Source organism: Trachymyrmex cornetzi, unplaced genomic scaffold (genome assembly GCF_001594075.2).
Source record: "Trachymyrmex cornetzi isolate Tcor2-1 unplaced genomic scaffold, Tcor1.1 scaffold129, whole genome shotgun sequence".
NCBI lineage: Eukaryota > Metazoa > Arthropoda > Insecta > Hymenoptera > Formicidae > Trachymyrmex > Trachymyrmex cornetzi.
In genome coordinates, this window is record NW_017295861.1 from 2,430,881 (window position 1) to 2,457,789 (window position 26,909).

A 26,909-nucleotide genomic window follows, 5' to 3' on the forward strand; every position below is an offset into this window, starting at 1 on the left:
GCATGATATTTTTAATCTGATTTAGTCGCTTATAATTTTACCATGTAACATAGTAATTGATCAACTGTAATCGATATTTATCGGTTATTTTCGTTGTCGAGTGTGTCTCTAGCTACGCTAGAACTTACTCACTTCAAAACATTTTACAATCTGCATTATAATTTTTACTACATCATTTATAAAAAATCTCTTGTATATTTCCAAAAATCTATCGTTACTTATAATATTACTTATAATATTTCATTATTGTCAAGTTGTCCCAAGCTTATTACCAAACATGATGAAATTTGTAATGAATTTTGCGGTAAAAAATAACGAAAAATTCTCTCCGTGCACTTAATAATTGTCCGATGATTATTCTTTTTTATGATTTTGATGTTTTAAAAACATATCAATCCTCTTTAGAAGTTAACCCTTAGTACACACAATGATTTTCCAACTCTTTATTACACGTGACGGGTCGTTTATGTTCCGGATTAATTTTTATCATTCTTCGGTTTGGTTTTTCATTTTCTGGTTTTTATGATAATGTAAAAATTGTTTTTCTAGCTATGATTAATCAGTAAATTGTTGTTTTTTTTAAGTGATAACTTTAAAAATTATTCACTACAAAACCATCCCTTTAGTGATTAACCACAGCTAAAAAAATACAATCTTCACGTTATCGTCAAGTTAAGTCTATAACCAGAAGTTAGAAAAACCGGACCTTACAAGTATGCAAAAATTATTAAGCTTACTTAATATACCTAAATTCTTACACGTATCTTTAGAAAGTATTTGTATGAAAGCGTGTATTTGTAAGGTTGTGTTAAAAAAAAGAAAAGGCTGGACCTTTATTTAACCAAAGCTCCTAGTATTTAAAAAAAAAAAGAAATGCACAGGACGCAAATGACCTAATTGTGTAACTAAGAGTTAATTATGCGTTCTTTCAACACGTACAGTAATTATGGTTTCGAGTTATTGTGACTGTTACAATTATCCTGTACCATGACCGCTTACAAACTCCTCATATTGCAGTTCATTACCTTTGATATTGTAGCATCGATTAACACAGTCACATGCAGCTTGTGGCACAATGGCCAACGGTGTTATTAAATCGGCTCGCGCGATCCACCACTGAAATTCATACCATACACAGCTCGATGTCGTGGGCCACGCCTCTTGTCGGTGTTTGCAAAATTTTGCACAGTGAGCCGTCGACAAGCTGCGAGTAATGAAAGGGAGTAATAAAGTTCGAAACAAGCTTCCTAGTAGATTGAGTATTTCGGGCTTAACAGTAATTCAGAAATTTTGGAATGTGGGTTCCTTCTCAGACGGTTTCTTAATCTTATCATTTTCCTCCTTTTCTCCTTCGCGTTTGGCCATAGTGAGGCGAGCGCGTCTCCTCCATCTCTTCCGCTGTGTCGTCGTAGCTCCCCCAGACCCTCAGTGAAGCTCTCCCGGGCCCATTAGACCACCCTTTACCAAGGGAGTTGACTTATGACACCAGCTACGCGGAGGGAGCTTGAGTGAGTTACTCTCTTTTCGCGGTGGGAGGGACTCGATGGTTGAGGCAGAATGGGTAAGAACGAGAGAGGATAAAGGAAAAAGAGCGGCGTTACCCGATATACCCTCGGAGAGAAGCGGATCTTCTCCGTTGTTTTTCGCTTTACAAAGACGCAAGGTGAAACGCGAGGAAGAAGAGAGCGTTCGTTATCTTAAACGACGCTTCGTCAAAAGAACAGGTACCACCCCTCCTCGCGCAGCGACAAACGGGAGTTCGACGGGACTCTGATCGCGAAAACAACAATGTTCAAACAAAGCTGGCACGGCACCAAGAAATCGCAATTGCATGCGATAGGAAACTCGTACGAGCAAGCGGAGCGCCAGTCGTCGCATTTCCACTTTAATTAATCCGGATAGGCAGAACTCGGCGCTAACCCCTAAATAACTGGCGCAAATTCGTTTCATCGCTGTTATTCCGGCAAGGGCTCCGCTGTGTGTATATATAGCTGCACCCTGACAATCGTCCAAAGCATTTCTCACAACCTCTTCGTGCCCGCATAATGCTACCGATTGTCCTTATATTAGCACAACGCGTCGCTTTCGACGGTAATTTCCCATCCATGCCTTTGATTCGGGATCAAATTCAGGCCGCGCTTACAATCGAGCTATGCCACTGGAAACTGTCTCTTAACGCAATTGAGATCCTGAACCAGCATTGACGTACGGCGACATAGTTACGATTTAACAAGCTGAGCATAGGGGTCTGAAAGAGAGAACAAAAGATCATTCTTTTTTTCCCTTTTTTATTTGTATATATAAATTTTAAAAATTGAGATTTATTTGGAAAATGTATTTGCAAAAAGTCGCTCTTTGAATTTTTTCCGCATTTAACTTTTAAATGTGTATTCATAACCATCGAATCTTTAAATAAAGAATAAGTTCGTTTTCATTCATTTTTTTTACATCCAACTTTTTATCGAATCTTTGATTGCATTCAACCTAGAGAGAAAAAAATTGGAAATGCGACTATTTTCTGAATTCTTTTCAACGATCAAAAAATATAAATCGCAAAATCGGAGATGTAAACTCTAATATAATTGAAATGAAATTCCACATTGAATACACACGTCGGGATTAAAAAGTGTCGACGGACGGCATCGAAGGTATACGCAACGTATACTTCGGAATGCTTTCGGGGTGTAAACATATTTCCTATTTGTATTCTATCCGGATGGAATCCTGTATTCACCGAGTTGTGCGCGTCGAATTCATCCCCGCTTCATCCTTCGATTCCATCCTGCGTTGCATGCTACCCAGAAGTGGGAGATGAGGCGAAGAGACAGAGCGAGACGATGCATTTCATGTATTCGTATCGCACGTGTATACGTGCATACGTATGCGCGTAGGTGTATATTTGTGTATATATATATATATATATATTATAGTCGGTAAACACACAAATAGCACGGCCCGTATACGCCCTTTCGCCTGCATCATGTACACACATACTCGTGCCGTTGCATATCTCTGCTGCAATCGCCCAAGATCTCGCGGAAAGGCCCCAGAAAAATGCTGTCGCTGTGCCTAGTGACAAGCAGAACGTGTAGCTCGAACTTTTCGCGAGACACGAATACGATTTTCCTAAGCGTAAGGAAAATTCGACACTTTCTGTATATCCGACTAGCACATCCGTCGATCGCGAAGTTTCGTCTGGATTGAATCAGTCACTTGGAAAACAACGTAAGGACACTTTCGTATCTCGCACTTATTCATTTCTCGTCTGCCTTTGTACTTGGACCTAAGAATAGTTACCTGGAGTATTTTCACATTCTGTGAATTGTTGTAAAATATTGTTTTGGATAGATGTTGTTTAACACATGTTTCTTTTTAATAACTTTCTTTAAAGTTCTTTACAAACTTTTCAATACAAGGAAAGAACGATTTTGCTAATATAGTTTTAATATATTTAGCTATATAGTCTCAATATATTTAGCTAGATATATATCTGAAAATAATTTTGTTGGATCATTAAAATAATTATGTAGGACACTCAAACTGGTTACTAAAATATCAAAACTTTTTGCAACTCATCATACTTAAGATTATTATGTAATTATAGGCTTGAATATTCTTATACTTAGTGTTTAATTCTTGTCGGTCCGAATAAAATCTTATTATTGGTTAAGATTATTATGTAATTATTTTCATGGACCAACAAAATTATTTTCAAATCTGTATTTAGCTAAATTTTTTAATGTTTCGACCAAATTATTCTTTCTGAGTATATAATTCCATCGAAAAAAAACCCGCAATAAAAAGGTGTTATATAAATTAAAATATTCATTTTCTAGAATTAATTGAAATCTAAAAATCCAGGTGATCATTTACATAAAAACAATCAGGTAATTATTCCCGAGTCTTAGTATATTATGTAGTATCCTACATTTTATAAAACAGAATTTTTTTAATTTAATTAACCTTACATTTAACGTAATTAGTCGCGTATGTATATTGTGTTTTTCACATCCAAATATTATATCTCAATTGTCATTGTTCTTTTTAATTATTTACAATTAAATAAAAATTAATAATATTTTGTACATTCTTTAGATAAAGATAAATACAAAACATTTATTTAACTGTAAAACAATTTGCACCAAATATGATAATATGTATAAACGGCATTTGTAAAGTCGGAGGTAACCTAAATACCTCAGACAAATTAATAAAGGATTAATATATTATACAATTCTTTACTTATAAAACATAATAATTTATAAAGAATCTTGATAATATGTACATAGATTCTATCTATTTTTATTAGAATTAAAAAGCGAGAAATTTCAAGCTAAATGTTCGTTTAATAGCTCACTTATTTCGAGCCTTTATCTAAGTTATCGATAACAGATTCCTCAATGAGTTTGAAGCCGAGTTTTTCTCGTAAAAAATCTGCTATTGCTTTATATACCAAAGTTCGTAAAAGTCGTTAATTGTCATGTACTGAGAATATCGATCGACCTAACACGAGAGGGCTGTGGTATTCACTATTCACCTATTATTTTTATTCTTCTCTATTTTATTATAGTTACGTATCTCGTTGCACATCCTGTGGATGTAAAAACAAAATGTACCAGCAACAACTATTTAATAAAAACAAGATATTATACCGTCGCCGAAATAAAACATGGAAGTAGAAGCGGTTTCCGTAATTTTATATACGGGAGACACGATATTAAAAATTGCGCTTGAATCGATCCATTTCTTGTGTTTCTTATCGTAAAATACAGCACAACTTAGGCATTTACACATGCATATGTATCGCATCTATCTTCGAGATAAAAAAGCAGTATTAAAATTGTTTCAAGATATACACTGAGAAAAAAAATTGCTGTTTCAAAAAAATATTAGTTAATTCAACTAAATGTAGCCGGTCACAAGCTGTCAAGTAAATATTTGTTAATTCAACCAAATATTTGTTAATTCAAACAAATAACATGTTTTAAATTACAAGATTTTGTTAATCTAAATAATTTAAATATTTGAACTAAATAATTATTACGAACTAAACACATTTAGTCAAGTTAACAACTTTTTTCTCTGTCTTTTAATTTACATTTTCTTTTAATAATATTTGCGTGCGTGCGTATGTGTGTTGTATGTAATGATACACATACACTCACATACATGTACATATATCATTAAGATAAAAAATAAGTATGAACTTATTTTTGTACCATACTTTTTGATCGCAAATTAAATTTGAAAAAGCGATGTATTTGAGTTACAAATTGACACGATATATATTTAACGTTTAAAATTATTTCAAAACACTAAAAGTCAAAGAGTATATTGAAGGAATATGCATAAATTTTCTATATCTAGTTTCAGAGAATAGAAACAATTTTTCACTGAAGGATCTCAGGAAGATACATCACATTATTTATTCAACTATTTCCATTTCTATTTCCATTTAAAATATTCCTGACTTTGACACACTATCCGGCGATCAATACCGTAAACTGGGATTACGAAAAGTTGAACAGGTATTATATCGGTGGCTTTTAACGCAAATGTCTCTTCATGTTCTCTGTCATAATATATGTCGATCATATTTAAAGCGATTGCATGTGTATGTTGATTATTTAAAATTTATAAGAAACAGCCCGCATGATGTACCGTTCATTTTTAATCAGGTCCACGCATATTCCAGATCTAATTGTTCATTATCGCCGGTAACACGTACTTCTACGCGGCCATATGAATATTTTAAACGGCTATTACACCGTAGAAATATTATCTTTGAATCAATGGTATATTCGAGTGTTTACCTGTTAATTCTGTATTGTTCTTTACATTTTGCATGTATATGCAATGAAAGAAGATATGACACTCCGACCAGACAATGGAACATTAAAACGTTAATAAAACCCGTAAAATGAAGAAAGATGTTAATTGTTTTTAATATTGATGTGCTTGAAGAAACTTCTCGTTTTAATGTAATTCAACTATGTGCGTGATAGCATAAGTTATTAAAAATGTTAAATTGCGATGTAGATAAATAATAAACCATTAACATTAAAATTTCTTTAAAAAGTAAAAACTTTACTTTTTAAAAATATTTACAATCTCACACACACACACACACACACATCAATTTGAAGAAATTACGAATAGTTATCTCAGCAGAGGCTGAAATACAAATTATTTGCCGAATTGAAAAATAAATTCCAATAGGCATGGAAGTTTGTCAGAGAGTTTGAAAGTGTTTGACATTAATTCCACCGGATGTTAGATTTTAGATTTTAAGAATAGTCGATTTGTTAAATGAGTTATCTAATACATAAATTTAAATCTGTAAAAAATAAGTAAAATAAACTTTTAATCCAACTTTTATGATACTAAAAGAAACTTGTTATTAAAACTTTCACAAGTATATAAGAATTTTTTCAGTGTTTTATACAATCCGGAACAATCTGTACTAAAGTTCGACGATTCAGGGTGAAGATCGCGGACAAAAAGTAAAAATTTTACATGTCGACAAAGGGTTAAGTTAAAGTGAAAATTAATTAGAAAAGATTTAAAAAAAAACGTCGATTAAAAATGATAGTAGCACAATAAATTCCAAGTTTATATTCCATTTTGCATCTAACAGAAATGCTACACTGAAAGAAAGGATTGGTTGCTGCAACAATTCAGATAGTAAAATATGGCATAGCATTTTTAATCAGCTGCAACAACCAGTTTTTAGTTGTAACAGCAGATTTTTAGTTGCGTTAGCCTGTCGAAATCATATACTGACATTGCGGATAGGCTAATGCAACTAAAAATCTGCTGCTACAACCAAAAACTGGTTGCTACAGCTAATTAAAAATGCTATGCCATATTTTACTATCTAAATTGTTGCAGCAGCCAATCTTTTCTTTCAGTGTTGACTTTAAATCTAAAAGTTGTAAAAAGAATCAAGAAGTCAATATATTCTTTATATATTTGGTATTCGCATGAAGGGAAATTTTCCGGATGGCGGGCAGATAACGTGTTGGGCTATACTCTTCGCCAGGTATAACTTTTTCGCCTCGGTGCGCTAACAATGCGCACGTGATTCCATCGGGATAACAATACGACCTCGCGGCGTTCCTTCCTGGTCGACTTACGGGAAATTGTAGATGAGGCACGATTACGTATTCCGATCGTACGCGATATCAGTCCGCCTCACTTCTCACTCGTGATGGAGTGTTTTCTACCCTCGACCCTTACTCTCTCTTCCGTTTCTTTCCCGTCTATCTACCAAATACTTTACCGAATTCTATCCTAGGCAAGTTCTTTCCTTACCAGGACTATCTCGATAAATCGTAGTGCCTGGTGCAAAGTTAAACGCTCTCACAGTCTATTTCTATTACATATATAAAATAAATTGTACGTTATTCTATTACATGTACATAAAATTGATTTTACGTTAGAGTTAGATATTATATTCTAATTATAATGAATACTATACATTTTTTTACAAATCCTTAATTAGACTACAACACTTACATTTTTTTAATTTTATCAAATGATTGGTATAAATTAATAAAATCAGACGTTTAATAAAAAATGAAGACAAAAGATTGAAAATGAGTAATGATCAACTATCACAACTATACACCTAAGTTTTAAAGTATTCTGTTTGAAGTAATGCAATTGAATTTCCGTCTTACGGCGATTGATAGAGGAAGGTTTAAAGTTTTTTTTACCTACAATTTAGAATCTCGTAGAATATCAATTGGATTATATAATTATCCAAAAAATTTCGCTTCAGATCCAAATGATAAATGTTACTGTAGTTGAGGGTTAAGATAATAACTTGTTGAAATAGTTGTAATTAAGATTTTTAATTAAAAGTAAGAAACAAACTTCCAAAAATTCTAATTACGTCGCAGCCCGTCTTCGTCGTCTCTTTCCTCCACGATCAAAGTCACGATCGCAATGCGTTGAAAACCGCCACGTATGGCACGTGAATCTACTCGGACGGATAACGAATTCCGAAATCGGCAGCCGGCGAAAATTCGGCAGCCTGCGAAATTAACAGCCGCGCCGGGTCACGCCGATAATTGCGGGCTCCGTTTTAAGCCGGGGGCCATAATAACCAAACGGAGCCCTTTTAACAGTTTGGCGCACATGTTTCATTCGTTTGTTCACTCGTAAGGGAAACAACGCACTGGTCCGCGCATGATATTTGTTTTCCGGGGGAAAAATATTCCATATAGTTCACTGCGAGTTCCAAAATAAATTAGTCCACCTATTCGTGTAGCCGCGTTTTTATCTCGATATAGCTTGACGCGATTCATATACGACCATCAGACAAAATACGTCGCAGTCCGTGTGTTTCGTTTTCGCAATAGGTATCATGCATCTTATTATATCATGCGACTATGGTTGCATCAGAAACATCGCTCGAAACTAATTGCTTTTTGTAATCACATAAAATCTGTAGTCACTTAAAAAGTTTATTCGATTCATTTGTTGAAGGTAGGAGAAAAAGATTTGCTACCATATCGTCTTTGATTGCGGAGACGAGTGGCTATTCAACAAGAAAAGAAGAGTTTCATGCAATCGAAGCGTCACGACGTCCTTCACAATTTATTTGCACTAGCCGTTTATCTGTCCTACGATCATCCTCTAATTACAATCGTCATTGTTGATAAAACGTTAGAAATATTGAAAGCGAACAATCGATCCCAGCGGCAATCCCCCGTTCTATTCTCGATTCCCGATATTCGCCAGTGTTTATTTTACGAACGGATAGGGCGGTTCTTTTGTTGGTGGAGAAGATCACGGAGAGGGTTTGAATTATACCGGGCCGGTAGTGACGTCGGCGAAGATAATCACATGCCTCGCAACGGTCAGTTCATCATCGCGGTATCACGGTCTAACTGATATATCGTGGAACCCCCGCACGAACCTGAGAGTCGGACGCAGAAAACGGAATGTACGAGTCAGGGTGGGAAAAGGAGAGGAAGGGTGAAAGAGAGAAAGGCGACACGTCCTTTTCCAACCCTACCGAGCTCAACGTCTCCGCAGAACGTGGTAGGAACTCTATTAGCAGTGGAAAAATGAAGTAAAAGACGCGACGAGCGGCAGAGAATATAGACGTCCACTCAAACGTGGTTCCGTCGAGCTCGTTACCGCATACATATTACCATACTTTTAAATTTAATTGCACAAAACGGAGATTGTTCAGAACTAAAAAATATTTCGACATCCCTTCTCACATTATTTCTGATGACCTAATAAATCTGCGCTATTAAATAAGAAATCTGGTTATATTAATTAAAAATATTACGAATATTATTATTTTAAAAAATCGGTAATAATAACGATGATTGTTCAGTGTAGAAGCGTCGACTGTGTGAGCTTGAGTTCTCATTGCCACTCAGCTTTCTAACTTTGTGAGTATGCGACTTACCTCACAAAACAGTAAACGGTTCAATATTTGAGAGGAAAAACGTTGGAGATATCATTTTGTCATGCAATACTCCAATCGTTACGCTAGGGTGAAAGATTGCTGATGAAGACTCAAATCATGAGTGGAAACGTTCACAGTTAAGGTTTATATATTTAGTATTAAGAAAAATTGCGCTAACTGATAACCAGCGTCGACTCCAATTGCCTGGAATACATATTTTATGGTTTTATTAATTATTTTAATAATAACGATAGTAATATGTATTAAGTTTCTTTCTTTTTTTATCTATAACTGTTATTTGTTATACATAGCAGCCAATCTAATGGGTGATTTTTATAAATCGTTTGCCATTTGTCGTTAAAATCATCCTATTACGTCGTATTTTATGCTTTATTTTAACTTAAAAATATCTCAGAGTGTCATTTTTGACTTTTCAATCTGATTTTCTCGAAAATATGATGTAACAGGTCAATTTTATTAGCAATTTTGTTAATAAAGATCAATTTTATTAGCAAATTTGCTTTCAACGACTATCTATAGAATTAGAAAAAGCGAAAAGACCTACAAGAATTATCTTGTTTAGTTTGTGAACTGAAAAAAAATTTTCAATTTATCAAATTACTATTGTTTATAGTGTAAACAAGGGTAATTAATGTAATAAAGTTCATGTGTATGTAACTATACAAATATCCCCAGATATAACATCACGAGAAATACAAGGGATAATTTTTTGTTTACATCGAGCTTGTATATAAAACTGCTATTGTAATCGATAATATTGATGAGAATATATTTTCAATAGAATATTCTGCGTTTATGTTTCAGGTGCCTTGCAGATCACCGAATCCGACGTAAGCGATCAAGGAAAATACGAATGCGTTGCTAACAATTCCGTAGGCACAGAGTACTCCAAGTCAACTACGTTATACGTAAAAGGTAATTTAACATGTTTACAAATGCTTGCACGCAAATATTGTAATGCAAATTAAATTAGTTAATTTTCTAGCGCATTTCGTAATTATAATTAATATTTTAATAGTAATTATAATTAATATTCCATTGTCTTTGTCAGAGAAATCGTTCTTTAGCGGTATTCTTACGTAGTAGCTTATAAGACACAACATTATAAATAAGAAAAAGAAAAAATATTCTAATGAAAATCAGTGGATTTGAAACTGTAAAAAGATGATGTTGTCGTCGTCCAAATAATGAACGTAGCTCGTGTCGTACAGTCACGCCAATGCCGTAAACGTAGACGTTTTCCTGTTTGTAATTAAAATTAATGCAACACAAGAGAACGTAATTAAACTAAACGGGCAGCACAAAGGGTTCGCGCGACTCACGTAACGTGTGTTACGCGCCGAGACTTTTCCTTGCTTGCGTTCTTGCCGCGATCTCGAATCCCGATGGTTACGCGTTTTTGTTTAATTACCGCTATTTACAAAATCTGCGCAACGGCTTCGCAAAATAATCGTTCAGAGTTTTGTGCTTCGCGAATTTTCGCTGTGTACAGTTAATTTTCCATCGTAAAACGTGCGCGTAATTATTCCCTAATTGGATGGGCCGTTACGCCTATTTGCATTTCGATTTAATATGTTACTCGTAAATAAATAAATAATCACATGCTCTTCATTAACGTAATGTAATTTATTTGCTGCCAACGATTATGCATATAATCTAAAGACATATCATCTCCTTCAAAAGTGATACAACTGATTAAGCATTTAGAAGTTTTCATGAACTGCTTGAAAATTTCAATGAGCAAATATTATAGAAATATTGGCTTTTGTATCTTGTTTTAGTATAATTCTTATGTCAATGCAAGATGAAACTACAATGAATTTAAAAAAATCGAAAAATCGAAAGACATTTGATTAAATAAAATTTAGTCGACTAAAGAATAGAGTATTCATCCTGACAATTGTATTGTGCTTCAGTACGTCGTGTTTCACCAAGCTTCTCGATTCCTCCACCGACGGTGAGCGAGGTGATGTTAGGCGGTTCGCTGAATCTCACCTGTGTCGCCGTGGGTGCGCCCATGCCCTACGTCAAATGGAGAAAGGACCCAGCAACCGATTTGACGCCGGAAGACAATCTGCCAGTTGGCAAAAATGTCCTGATGCTCACTGATATTAAAGAGTCCGCCAATTACACGTGCACGGCCGCCAGCGATCTCGGTGTAATTGACTCAACCACAATGGTGAAAGTTCAATGTTCGTACCGAGTTTTTTTACTTTAGGATATTCATAATTGGTTGTTATATTTAAGATCGTCTTAAATATAGTCTTAACATGTCATAAGCCAATCACAGAATTGTATTAATATCTTAAGACGGTCTTAAAATAAGAACGAAGCATGAACTTTCCTTGAAATTACTTTTTAGAATTAGATAGATAAACCTTTTATCAATCGCCTTTTTCGGCTCATGAATTAAGTGATGCGATTAATCGCGAACCGATTAATCGTTGCATTCACTAAATAAAATAATCGAGCAACTAGTTTAAATTTTGAATATGAATTTCCCTCTAAGGACTATTTGGAAAAGGATTTTCATAAATATTTTTACTGTTCACACATTATGGTTAATAAATTTAGCATTTATATTTTTTCTAAAAGTTGTCAAATGTTGCGACGTTTACACTGACTTCGGATGCTTGAATAAATGATTTCATTCTGTGTAACTTAGACGCAATATTTATAAATGGTAGAGAGATAAAGCTGTAATAATCTCACTCTCCCGTAGCTCTTCCCGGTCCACCGGAGAACGTTCAAGTGTCCGACATCACTGCGACGTCGGTGAAGCTGAGCTGGTCCTACAAAGGACCGGATGAGCTGCAGTATTACGTAATTCAGCATAAACCGAAGCATGTGAATCAGGCATATGCCGAGATATCTGGTATCACGACAATGTACTACCATGTTAGGAGTCTCAGCCCTTATACGGAGTATGAGCTCTACGTTATAGCCGTGAACAGCATCGGGCGTGGTCCCCCAAGTGCCCCGGTGATAGTCACCACTGGTGAAACAAGTCAGTACTACAGCATTTGCTATCGTAATATTCTCTAGCCGTTTTTATGCTTCTAATATAACTAGAAACGATTATTTCCCTTCTTGCAATATATGGTTTGCGCTCACGGTTGCCCCCTCTCTAATCTTTGGCTTTTCGGTAAATGGAAAAAGTTTTTAACTTATCGCTCAAAATTTTGATGATCTTTCTTTTAAGTGTCGATTTTCCTCCGATTTTAAAACTCCGACAGAAATTAGGTCTGATGACTTTTTTGTGATAATTGATCTTTGACAAAATTTTACGATCTCCAAAGCATGGAGATGGAGCACTAATTCAAAGGTGGTAACCATGAATCACGTTTATCATCCCGTAACATTTATTAAAAAATCAAAAATTTTCAGACTAATCACTGTTTATGTTGTGTATCTATAACAGTAGATCGGTAAACTAACATTTAGGGTAAACTCGAGTATGATGGCCATAGTTTTTTAAAATGCAAAAAACATACAATTATTCTTATTTCTTTTTAAGAATATTTGGGATATTACTTTCACTGAAGTTTAAAGTAACAAATATTATCGAAATTAAAGAGAAAATACGTAACAGAACTTTAATTTTATCAAAATATTACAAAGTATGCATTGGCCATCTTATCTGATTTTTAGGGAAAAGATGGCCATGATATTAAGAAAGATAGCCATAGTATTTATAAATAAATAGTGAAAATAAAAGTATTAATTATAGGTCACATTGCAATTTACGTACCTTTATTGTGTATGTAATGTTGATTATGGCAGCTTAACTGTAATTTATTAGATATTATAACAGTTTTTAGCAGAAGCAAAACTTAACTTGCAGATAGTCGAAAGAAAAAATATTAGATAATATTTATAATATTGTTATTTTGAACAGTGTACTCATATGAACTACTGTAAATATTGATTATCTTTACGAATGACTATAAAAATACACTATTTATCATTTATTGGAGAAATTATGGCCATCTTTTCCGTATGGCCATAATACCCTAGTTTACCCTATGAATATATTATATAGGATTGCTTGTAGATTAATAAAAGATTTTCTTCCAATTCGCTGCTTTCATTCTAAATTAACAAATGAGGGAAAATATCGTTTCTAGAGAAATGCTTTTTATTTTATCAGCTTTTTTTTTCTCGTAATTTTGAATTTATTATCTAATCAAGTTTTACAAAAAAAAGTAACAGCATCTATTAAATCAATCATCTTTAACGTACACGTAAATTGGATTGGGCGTCATCGACCGCTACGACAAATTAAACCCACTCATAAATCAACTCACATTTCATTTCTGCGCTTCGCAATGAACATACGTGCGTCTCGCAGTAAAGTCCGTCGGTTAAAAAACGCGAATGCACTTCGAACCCGACGATCCTTTTTTTCGCGTATCCATAATCGCGAGGATCGAAGGTAGTAACGTAAAGGTGTAGTGAAGGAACGGCACTACTTCGACATGAGCGTGAATTTTTTGCACGTAGATAGAATTTTTGTACACAACCATCGAGAAAGAGGAGCGAATTTTTACGCACATTTTTTTGAGGGAAATTCTGTATTTTTTCCATGCTGTCCGCCGCGGACGCACGATTTGATCCATGTAAGTGACAAGAAAATTTTTTTCACCTATCACCCTCTTCCCCCAACTGCTCTTTGTTGCACCAGTGTATTAGTGTTTTTGCGGGACCGTTCCACAGCGTTTCGTCGCGCTTCGACGTCTCATGTCATTTGTGTATTTTTACTATATCCCCAACCTCTACATCCTCCAACCTCTCACTGCCTCTCACCTTTTTCACTCTCTCTCTTTCTCTCTCTCTCTCTCTCTCTCTTCTATCTCTTTCTCTGTCTCGGATACACGTCTCCGTCTCCTTTTTTCTTTTTTGCAAAAGAGGGGAGGAACGCGAGAAACGAGTACGCGGGGAAGACAGCACGCGAAATTGCACCTTTCCTAACAGAATAGTATAGCACACTTCTCACCTCGTGAAAATACGAAGGAGACACGTACTGCTCTCGCAATTCGTATTTTCACTTCGCATTTACTACCCATTTATGGCCGGTATTCATACTCGGTTCTTATATTTAAGTCTTAGTACAGTCTTAAGTACAGTCTTAAGATGTCATAAACCAATCACAGAGCTGTATTAACGTCTTAAGACATTACTTAAGACGATCTTGAAATAAGACGATCGATTATGAATATCAGCCCATATATCGAGAATTGATAATAATCGTTTGACTTTTTTTAATAGCGGAATCAACAAATGGAGGTGCCAGTAAGTCAAATCATATACTAAGAGTGCCGTAGTGGTACACGATTTCTTTGCTTATTCCTATGTAGTTTTTGATTTTGGTTTCCTCTCGTTTCGTTACTTTGTGCACACGACTGTTATTTTCATTGACACATATACGTGCACACTTTGTCACTTTTAATATACATCGTTACGTGCACACCTGCGTCTGGGAAAAGACGATTATGCTGAAGCATCTAAAAATTTAGTTAAATATAGATCTGGGAATAATTTCATTGGAATCAGAATAATTACCTATGTAGAACCCTCAAACTGATTGCTAGAATGTCGAAACTTTTTGCAGCATTGCTCATCATGCTTGAGATTTCTACGTAATTATTTTGATGGTCCAACTAAATTATTTTCAGGTCTGTGTATATAAATGAATTTTTAGGTATTTCAGCAAAATCGTTCTTTCCGTGTACCTTTGTACTTAATTGCGTCCAGTATGAATTTTTAAAAACGTATCTATTTATCACCGTAGTGACGAAAAATAGAATTTTATCCTTCTTTTCTCTATATTTACATCGCACTTGGCTTCTTACAGTTTGTTTTTTGAAGGGTCTTTATTTTTAGAGGATTTCTTATCGTGTGACTAACTGACGTGTACTGCCCTTCCACGGCTTCGTGTGTATTTTGGTTGCTTTTCCTCTGGTCTCCCTAATAACGCTAAAAACCGGTTAATCTCTTTTTTTAGAACCCGGTACAGCGCCGCGGAAAGTTCAGGTACGGCCGTTGAGCTCCAGCACGATGGTCATACAGTGGGATGAACCGGAAACCCCGAATGGTCAAGTGACGGTCAGTGTCTTTTCCGAAATTACCTTTTAATTTTCCCGATTTTTGCGACGATTATCGCTAACGAGCGTGTGATATGCCTCTCCATAGGGATACAAAGTGTATTACACAACGGATTCAAATCAACCCATGGCGTCGTGGCAGTACCAGATGGTGGATAACAGCCAGTTGACAACCATCTCGGAGCTGACGCCGCATACAATTTATACCATAAGAGTGCAAGCGCTCACGAGTGTCGGTCCTGGACCTCTTAGTCTGCCGGTGCAAATCAAAACACAGCAAGGGGTACCGAGTCAACCCGAAATGCTAACGGCGGTCGACATCGGGGAGACCAAAGTAACGCTCCAATGGAGCAAGCCCGCTCATAGCGCTGAGAATATTCTCAGCTATGAGCTGTATTGGAATGACACTTACGCAAAGGTAGATAGTTATACATTTTTAATAAAGGTAGACAACGTTACACGTTTTTTTAAATAAAGATTTTTACACTAATTATATGGGAAATTAAGTCTTGGTGAAATAACTTAGTTTCCACATATAATGCAGTTTATAATGCGATGAACAAAAGATGTGATAGACTGACATAGACACAAGACAATAATGGATATTTTTTATGCTATGATATGTCAAACGTGCTCTATGAACACACATTTTTTATCTTTGATACATCGCTATCCATTATTAAGCCTTTTATCAAATATTTTTGGTCACTATATTATATCATCTGTGAAAACTAACTCACTTCACCTCAATTTTCCGTGTAATTAGTAAATTACCCCGCATTAATTACGTGGAAAATTGAATTCCAGTGAAATAAATTAGTTTTCACATATTATATGATTTTATATCTTATAATGTGATAAACGAAAGATGTCATGGACAAAAGACTTAATAATAGAAAGTTTTTGAATTATGTATCAAAAGTGCTCGGTAAATACAAGTTTTTATTTAATCGGGATTCAATTTTCCATATATAACAATTAATATCGGTTCCTTTTCTCTTTTTACCGATAAAGTGCGTCGTCCGTTCTATTTTTCGATTACGTGCCACGCATTGTGTGCCTTAATCCTAATAATATTCTTTGTCTTCTCCCAATACTATATTAATTGGACAGTAATATTAAAGAGAATAAATGAATTTTTTTAATCGTTCGGAATAAAATAGACTGAAATTCGGAAGATAAAAAAATTTTAGAGATTTAAAAGAGCGGTTTTAAAAGCGATGATTAATCTACCCCATCTAACGCATTCGGCATATCTGCTCGAATCAGGAGAGGCATCATCGCAGGATACCGGTCACCGAGAACTATACTTTAACCGGCCTGTATCCGAACACCTTGTACTACGTCTGGCTGGCTGCGAGGAGTCAAAGGGGAGAGGGTGCCACGACGATACCGTATCCGGTTCGCACCAAACAGTACGGTAAGCAGAACGCGCACGAATGCATACGAAATCGAATGAGTTCATGCAGCGAGGAGTGCCAGACGCATGCTGATACACGATTGTCACGAGGCCGCAAGGCGGTCGACCATCCGATATTCCATACATCACGTAGTGATGTCGGGTAGGACGCACCTGAGTCTTTTGGATCCTCGTGCATGATCGTGCATCGCGATGGCACAGCAGGTAGGAGGTGCTGTAGCGCTAGACGCTCCTGCAAGTAGCGTAAGCTATCGACGCACAACACCTTGGAAAGAGCCTTTGAAAAAAAGAAAGCGAAGACCTTTCGTCTTCGAGAACGCGTTTAATAATGAAAGTAAAAAGGAAAAGAGAGCGTATAAAAAGAAAGGGAAAGACAGAAAAATAGAAAATAACGTTGAAACAAGTGAAGTGTGGGAGAGTGAGAATGACTGCATGCGTTGCAAATAAGAAAGCCGTTTTTGGATGCCACTTTATATATATATCTATATATATACGTACATATCATACATATAAATTGCACTAAGCACTGCATTGATATATGTGTGCATTTTGGGCACCTCTTTTCATTCTCGATAACATGATTGATTTATCGTCCGTTCAGTTTTTCGTTGTCTCGTTCCCTTGCAATTATATAAACGTGTAACTCGTTAACTCTGCGGATTATACGCCCGAGTTAACACGAGCCGCTCCGGGAGAACTGTCTCTAATCACATCTTTTTTCGACTGTTCAAGGATCGATTCATGACTTTTTACCTTGAATATTTTACACCTCTCTGAACCTTGGCCAAACATACCGTTTTGTTGATATCCCTCGGCAGTCACCGTCGACTGTGCGTTCGTCTCAGCATTGAGAAAATGTCAAATCGAGAAATACGAGAACTCATTCGCTCGTCGCGTGGCGTATTAATCGGTTTATCATCCGCTCATATGTCAAAATGTCTAATGTTGCTGTTACAATTTTCGTTTTAAAACAAGAAATATCTAAACTTATGAAATTTTGTTAATATAAGATTACTGATGACAAAAATTTGTTTATAATTATCCGACTACAGAGTAACAGTAGTTACGCTCCACGACGATAATTAATGAATTTTAATGAACGCAACTTCTCGTATCTTCACCTTTGACCTCAAGCTAGAGGTCAGTACGCTCGACTGGTAATTACCGATTATGATCCCCGATTTTGTTTTTTTTCCCCTCCTATAACTGAGTGTTATACAGTCCCCGGGGCTCCGCCTCGCAATGTAACCGGCAAGGCGATCAGCCCGACTTCTATATTGGTATCGTGGGAACCGCCGGCCGCTGAACGCTCCAACGGGAGGATCACCTACTACAGACTGCAAGTCGTCGAGAGCGGTCGCTCTGACTCCGAGGCGAGGAATATCAAACTGAATGACACGCGTTTCGTGTTGGACGAGCTCAAAAAGTGGACCGAGTATCGGATCTGGGTATTGGCCGGGACCAGAGTAGGTGACGGGCCTCCGAGTTATCCTATCTCGGTCAGAACTCACGAGGACGGTATGTATCACAGACACTGACTGAAAGTCTTTCTGTTTATCTCAGGCACGCGAGGAGTAACGTGTAAAATCCGTGGTGACACACAGCGCGAGAGGGTGAATACTATGTTCTTCAATAGCTATCGCAATATACTAATTAACAGAAAAATAAAAAGAGAGAGAGAGAGAGAGAGAGAAAAAGAGCGATACGATCTCGATGTCTATGTTATAGAACAAATATGTAAATGATCGTAATCGCGATAGAAACCTCAACGCCGCGGTCGCTACGAATTTCACACGCTAAACTTCGCGAGGAAGGAATACTATATTGGGATGAAGTAATTAACGCGCCTCATCCGAGAGCCAAAAATATAAAAGCCCGCCAAAAGTCAGTCCGGTTATACTCTCGCGCGGTTCCAGTGCGGGTTGCGACGACACGCCGCGTGTTATTCTTGATCCGGTGAATGCATTACGTAATATAATATACATTACTGTATACTTTCGATTTCAGATTACGCTAACGTCACTTCGTCACCTGTCTCTCTTCCCGAACTCTCAAATAACCAGATTACTCTCTCTCTCCTTCATCACGATTTTCTGTTCTGTGTCCTCTATGTCGTATATCTTTTCTCTCCAGTGACTCTACACTCATGTTATATTACATTATATTTACGTTATTACATTCTATTAAATTACATTACATACAATATATTATACTCTGTATTATATTATATATATATGAGCTTTCCTCTTCTCTCACGCCGTTCTTGTGTTACAGTTATAGTTTCGAGAAACGAACTATCGAATCGCCCATCGTGACGAGAGAGGAAAAGAGGACAGACACGGCCCTTTTTTCCGGTCGGGTTACCTTTTTTTTGCGCGAACAAAAGTTTTGAACGCGCACGACTTTTTGTATTTTTCGTGCCTCTCCGATCACGCTACTCCGATCGCTTTCCTGTCGTTCTTTTCGTAACCTCCTTCACTCTTCCGATTTTTAAAAAAAATCCACGCGAAACACGAAACGATGATGGCCCTACTTTTTTGGCTGGCGAGATTTTATATTTTTGGATTTTTTGCGACAATAAAATCTCCAACGACTTATTCTAGCTTTCCCGAAATCTCCCAAAACGCCCCTGTCTCCTAATCCTCTCTTTTAGTGTGCCCACAATCATTTTTTCCAGGTGCACGCAGCCACGGATTTTTCAGAAGCTGATAACCAATTTTTGAGCTCAGCTATTAAAAGATGAAAGAAAAAGAAAGAAACGAATTTTCTTACCGTTTTTTACAGGGCCTAATCGCAACTCTCTCTTTGTTCGTTGCCGTTGGTTTTTTTCACTCCCCCCAGCCCCATTTTTAAAACTTGGATATCTATTTTGACACGCTAATTAATATCTAATTATACTCACTCAAGTGTTTTTGTCTTTCCTTAAAGCATTTGCAGGAGGATGATCCAGGTTTTGAACAGCTAGTTTTTAAGATCTATTCACATTATCGTAATATATCAATATTATCTAATAATATGTACTCATTACACTCAATGTTCTTTCTGGTGGTTACCGTGGTTACGTCAGTAAAGATGTTTCGTTTCTCTCCTTTAGTTTATTAATTCACTCTTGCCACGTGTTATGAAGATAGAAGTCAGGCTGGCTGCCCCGCGTGCCATTATTTCCGACATTTTTTTCTTTTTTTTTTTTATACCGCCACTAACTGCATAGGCCACATGAAACATGTAAATAACACTAACGAACGAAATTAAATAACAACTTTGTTACACGTGCAACAATCAGGCGAAAATAATGGCAACGCGAGGGACAGCTTGCGAGTGAAGCGCTTACGTATATATATATATAAAAACTCTAGCGAATGTTATCTCACACACAAGAATATATATATATGAGACGCACTTTTTCACTATATATATATATATATTACACATATATATATTTCTATATCTCTGATATATAAGGCTCTTCTGTCTTTAGTTGAGATTTAGTTCTACCTATCGTTTGCACATGTTTAGAGCATGCCTTCGTTTGTTTAAAGATTCCTCAATTCCTACGATCCCAAAAACGCAACCCCTCGAACTCGTCCCATCTGAAGAAAAGGAAGGAAACCTGGAACCCTACCTCTCCGTTTCCAATCACCAAAATCCGCCGAACTGTGTCGAGTCTGCGAACATCATTTCCCCAATGCAAATACGTTCATATTATATCATCTATATCCTATGAATGGCATGCCGATGCATGAGACAGTTTTGCTTTCTGTTACTTCCCATCCTTATATCCCAACCGAGCGGTATCCCCCAAGGTGCCGATCGATCCCGCATGTCGAACGTTTTTGGTCCCCCTTGTTGCCGAATAACGTCCAACATGATCCCTCTCTCTCTCATAACAAATTCGGCACCGAGGGAAAAAAATTGTTTGCACGATATTTATACAGTAGTCGTTGAAAAAATAAATCTCTACGCGGTCGTTAGCCACGATATTTCCCCGGGAAATCATTTAATCGTAACGATAACTTCTCTCGGTGCGCGGAGGAGGGACGGTGCGGTACGACCGTGATCGTTAAAAGTTTTACAGCGAGTAAGTAGAAACAACGAATCGCGATTGAAAAAAAAAAATAATCGAATGGGAGAGTTAGAGAAAGTTGCAAAAAAAAATTGTCCAGTAGATTCGAAGAATGAGAAACGTAAAAGCAAGGAGAGAAGATGGAGGTGATACAAGTACTACTCTATTTATCTCTAACGGGCTATGAAGACATTCGTGTTGCTACAAGTGGAGGGCATCATTTGTTGAAGAGGTATTATACCGCCATGATTGTTGAACGAAAAGTCGTACCGACGCGTCCGTAATGATCTTCCCGTATGCCTTTCACCATTCACCACCATGAAACTCTCTCTTCCTCCACGCCCGGATCCTCTTTCGTTTCTCTACCCTCCTGCCTGCGCTCCTACGATTCCTCGTTCCTGGCATTATCCCGTTCACGGAGCAACTGATCCGGTGCCCGTTTACCCTCCTGAAGCAGACTCGGCAGAGCGAAGCGAAACGATAAAAAGCACTGCTGAAAGCACCCTGCCGTGTAAGCTCGCACATTGTCAAGCACAAAGATTCACCGTCACGTGTATAGCATATACATATATATATCTATATCTTCTTACGCATACGTTTACTACTATTACTGACTGTCATCGTTCACTATTTACCGAGAGATATTACATTGCTGCTACATAGTATTATATATATAATGTCACGCCGTATATACGTATGTGTGCACGGGCACCTTGCAAAAATCACGTAACGCGCGCCGGCACCGTGTGTTTCACATTTACTTATTTCTCGCACCCACCACGCACGCATACACGCACCCCCGCGGAGCCTCGCGGTGCCCACGCACGAACGCACACACAAGTGCGTGCGTCGCGTGGTGCTGGCCGCCATTGAGTGCTTTCCAGCAAGGATACAGTCAGACTCTGTGTTAAGCCCAATGTCCACGATGCTAGAAATCGGTCCGAGATCTCGGACACAGAAAGAATTAACAAATTACATTGAACAATTTGATCACATGATCAATGCGATTGGTCAATTCTTTCTTCATCCGAGGTCTCGGACCGATTTCTAGCATCGTGGTCATTGAGCTACAATGAGTCGTTTCATCCTTGTTTGACGTAGGCAAACAACAAGGATGTAATGATTCACTGTGTTACACTGTGTCTGACTGTGTCTTTGCTGGAAAGCACCAGTTGTAGGTCGGTATCTATAGTTGGTTTTTATACTTAAAATCTTAAGTACAGTCTCAAGAGCCGGTATTCATAGTCGATTCTTATATTTAAGAACAGTCTTAAGTACAGTCTTAAGATGTAAGCTAATCACAGAGTCGCAGTAGCATCTTAAAACATTATTTAAGATGGTTTTAAAACAAGAACAGACTATGAATACCAGCCAAAATGTCATAAAACAATCGCAGGCTGGTATTTATCGTTTTATTCTTATACTTAACTCACATTCTACAATAAGCCGTTATTTAAGCTTAAGTCCTAAGTCGTAAGAAATTGACCAGTCACAGTCGAATGTGAGAAGAATAATCGACTATGATTGGTCAATCGTTCTTACAGCTTAAGACTTAGGTAATGGCTCATTGTAGAAAACTCATAAGACCGCCTTAAGTCTAATCTTAAGATGTCATAAGCCAATAATAATCGCAGAGTCTTAAGAGACGTTATTTAAAGTGTTCTTGAAATAAGAATGTTTGATGAGTACCAGCCACAGACAGAGTCGTGCAGCATCGAGAGACGTTACTTGAGACAATCTTGAAATAAAAACGGATTATGAATACCGGCTATAGTCTCGTCTCTTTGTCCCTTGTGCACCGATTCTCAAGAGCACAAGCACCCGCTTTCACGAATAATTCGGCTGCGAGATAGCACGTAGCATTCACGTAGGACACGTGCGCGGGCGTATGCGATTTGGATATGCGTATACGTAGAGGCGTTAACGCTCACATGCTGCGTGAGAGAGCACCGTGCACAGCAGCGGCTATACACGTCCGAATAAATATTGTTATAGACGATGCAATATCGTGCCGTCGAGCACCAGCACTGAAAGCACCCTCGAAAAGCACCCCCACTGTCGACTGTCGTGCAACCTGAAGCTCCTTCCTGAGGCGATCTCGAAATGGTGCGGTGCAAAAGCCATAATAATAACCGGAATGGTAACGATGGATGGATTGTTATTGCAAACGACGTCGTTGGTTTTCCTGCGAGAAAGCGTGACTTGATAATATTCGTGAAATTATATTACTGCATCGGTTATCAATCCGTGAGTACTTACGAAAAATCAGCAAAGAAAAACAGACGGTCCGCATAAGCTGATTGTTAAAAAGTTCTCTGAAGGAAACGTGAAATTATTTTGAAGATCAGTTAATGCGGATGAAATGTTTTCATCGAAAACTTCGTAAGAATAGCGGGAATTTATAACCGATATCGTGTATAATATCACGAGAAAGTTAATTGACGAGATGACTGATTCGCGTTACATTTTCTCGAGGTCGCGACAGGAAGGTGCGCGCGTGAATGCGTGAGTGATTGTGTAAAAGGATACCAGATGGAAGAAGGACGACACGCGTAAGAAAGCGTACGCGAAAAGTAATAAAAAAAAAAAAAGTCAGGGAAGTGATCAGTGACAAAGGAAAACGGTATACAATAAAAGAATCAAATCGAGAGTTCGCGCGATATTTTTCTCTGCGCCCAAACGTCCCCGACGAAGAAGAGAGTCGGATAATTTGTATCGAGAAAGAGAAAAAAAGAAGCGTTCGCGAAGGCGTTTTCTTGGAAAACATTTGAATACCAATATTCATCAGACCTATTTCTAGTTATAGATCTTACTTACAATGTATGCTCATCAGTCCCAATTTTCGTGGATTCGACGAGTAAATCATTTTCAACGTCGACTTCGCCTCCGCCGTAAAACGATCGATGAGTTTTAATATCCGCGTCAGCGGAAAAGCATCCCCCCCGTTTTTTTTTTTTAAGTAGCACGCACAAGAAATGGAAATGCGAAGCGCACGCTCCAAAGTGAAACTCTCAACTTCTGCTCGTAAAGTATATCCGGCGCGTGGATGAAGTACGCTCTATCTCTAAAAAAAAAAAGAAAAGAAACTCACCGTATGCTGCGCTGATCGTACGGATGGAAACGGGAAATCTGGACATATGTAGACTGCGAGCATCAGGTCCCATTAATTTTCATACGTAATCACTCGACGGTTTCGTTTTCTATATTACGTATATCTTCGCTCTCTGCATGCGAGACTCTGATCCGTTTTCAACTTCTGTGTCTCTATAAGTGAAACATAGTACTCTTATTATTCAGATGATACTTCGATATGTACGAAATATTCTGTTTTAAATGCCATATATATAGCATCTTTTTCTATATATATTCTACTTTTTATCTCGAGAAACACGCACACGTTTTTTTTTTCACATGGGTATCTAGAGAAGGTATATAATTTTTTACATTGCATATGTAAATGTGATTTATTTCCTTTATATATATATATATATATATCTCTCTGAATTTCTAATCTCTCAGCGGTTGAAGCAACGCTCTTTTTGTAGGCGTAATGTTTTTAAAGTCTTAAGAGCTTCGGCTGCCCGTTTAATTGTTCCTGATTGTTTCCTCCAATTTTTTACTCACGTAAACTATATCACTGTTATGTCCCAATAAAACGCATGATTTATGACAATTCGTTTCCTTTAGCTCGATCCAGCTAGTTCCGCCAATTTGAATTAGACATTTTAGATGTCATCGACAGTTTCGACCACACTCGATCATCGACAGGTACGCGAGCACGATTCGTTAATCAAATAAACGGCTACCTCTACCACCGCATCTCGGCAACGGCTGTCGAAACGTATTTACGCGCGCGTTTTACGCGGTATTTTGTGATTTTTGCGTGGATGAATGCGCGGGTGGATGTTGACATTGAGAGAAAGAGAAAGAAGAGAGGAAAAGGAGAGAAAAAAAAAGAGAGAGATGAGAAGGGGAGACAGATAGCAGAGTACTTTTTTATGATATCCCAAATGGGAGAGTGGTCTCCCTGTCTGTCTTCCCCTCTCTTTCTCTCTATTTCTTTCTCTCGGTTCCTCCCTCGCTTTCTCTTTCTCCAATTTACCCTGTCTCCCCTTTGCTGAAACGACAAATTTTTTGATCGAGCTGCTGTTTTTTGCGGGTGACTTTTTGGAGTTGCAAAAAAAAAAAGAAGAAGAAGAAAGTAAAACAATTTTTCCTCAGAAGACACTCCACCCCACCGACATGTATCCCGATCTTATATATCGTGAATTTTTTGACTACATCGTAAAAATATCATGAAAGTAATCGCGAGTTTTTCTCATGACTGCCCATTTCTATAAAAAAAAAACCGTAGTAATAACCGATGAAACCTTTTCTCTCGTTTGATACATCCTAGAAACCGTCCATCTTATTCTTTCTTATGGTTTCTCCTACCTATATAGCTTTCTTTTCGTAGGCATTTTATCATAGGTCTTCCCTTTGATGTCTCGTGTCGGGGGAAGAAGGAAGGGCGGGGGAGGGGGGGGGGGTTCGAAATTTCGACCCTGTGAAAATTATGATCACCCGCGATGGTCGGGCAAATTTCAAGAAACGTGAGAAATTCTCGGCTCTTGTGTCCCGCCCCCGACACGAGGCAGGTGAACACATTGAGCCTTTAGTTATTTCATATTTGGAGTAGTGATTGCGCATGCCAAAAAAAAAATATTCTCACGTCTCCCGCCTCTCTGCGACCAACTGCAACCGAGGGCCAACCGATCATTCTTTTTTTTTTTGGTCTATGTAACGATCGATTGGAATCATGAATCTTGTTGCCACCGACATTCGTTAGCAGTTGCGAAATAAGCAGTGTGACTGTCAATCGAGCGCATGAGGCCGGAGCGAAAGGGTCAAAATCGAGCGAATGCGAACGCGTGTCTGTTTCGAGAAGAGAAGGATAACGAGATCTCTGTCTATATATATATTTTTTTTGTCGTAAAATTCGAGAATATAGATATTATATAGAGAGGGCCAATTTTGACGATAATCAGTAGTGTGCTACCCATTGATATGCCTTAAAGATTAATTAAATTACACTATAATTCTATTTTCAATGTACGTGCGAAGTTGACACGAATTTTTACGAGTTTTTTTTTCCCACTTTTTTGGCGACTTTTGGGGCGCAGCTGAAAAAAGTGAGTATCCCTTAGCTCGTCTCGAGTTGTGCCATGACATTTTTTCTATACCGTCTGTTTTCATTTAATTTTTTCCTTTTTGTCACCGTTTTTTGCATATGTATAACACTCTCATTTTGTTGTCTGTTGAGAGAGTCCAATCTCGAAGTGTCGTCCTACAGTTATTTTTGTCTTTCCTTATTTTTTTTTGCTGCAGCCAATGAATATATTATAATATAATCTTAAGGAACATATATATATTACATACATTATAACGCTGCGACTGCGCGCGCTCGCTACCCTTGTTTTTTGCGCTACATAGCGAAGTTGTAAGTGTGATCTTGATCTTACTTGACTGTGTATACATGCGAGAGCTAGAAGCAGAGCGAGCACGCGATCTACCAATTGCTTCTCATCAAATTCGCGCTACGACGATTCAGTTTCTGTGCGCCGGAATTTTCTGTATGTACTTTCGTTGCGGCGCAAGTTTCGTTTTTTGCGAATCCCTCCGCCGTAGAGCTGCTGTTACTGTTATATATATATATATATTTCTATATATCGTACAGAAGTAGGTATTAGGCAGTGCTGATTTTTTTTATATCTGGACTTTTATTTTTCTCGCCACGTTTACGTTTCCCATTTCTCTCTCACAACGCGCCAATTAGCCGTTTAGCGATTACGACAAATACTGGACCGTCCATGAAACAAATTATCTCGTCTC

General features: G+C 37.5%; 1 protein-coding gene across 8 annotated transcripts in view; it reads left to right on the top strand.

Moving 5' to 3' along the window:
- The window catches only part of Lar (tyrosine-protein phosphatase Lar), a 335,402-nt gene that overhangs the window by 298,473 nt on the left and 10,020 nt on the right, over window positions 1-26,909 (top strand). For 2 of the 8 annotated variants that reach the window (XM_018522261.1, XM_018522262.1), the window contains exons 7-14: window positions 10,256-10,366; window positions 11,368-11,643; window positions 12,174-12,458; window positions 14,720-14,743; window positions 15,456-15,556; window positions 15,644-15,973; window positions 16,825-16,975; window positions 18,197-18,493. In XM_018522261.1, the coding sequence (XP_018377763.1) occupies window positions 10,256-10,366; window positions 11,368-11,643; window positions 12,174-12,458; window positions 14,720-14,743; window positions 15,456-15,556; window positions 15,644-15,973; window positions 16,825-16,975; window positions 18,197-18,493 (1,575 nt within the window). Of the gene's footprint in view, window positions 1-10,255; window positions 10,367-11,367; window positions 11,644-12,173; window positions 12,459-13,992; window positions 14,071-14,719; window positions 14,744-15,455; window positions 15,557-15,643; window positions 15,974-16,824; window positions 16,976-18,196; window positions 18,494-26,200; window positions 26,210-26,909 lie in introns of those variants that run through there. The other 6 variants (XM_018522266.1, XM_018522264.1, XM_018522267.1 and 3 more) reach the window with 6 other exon arrangements.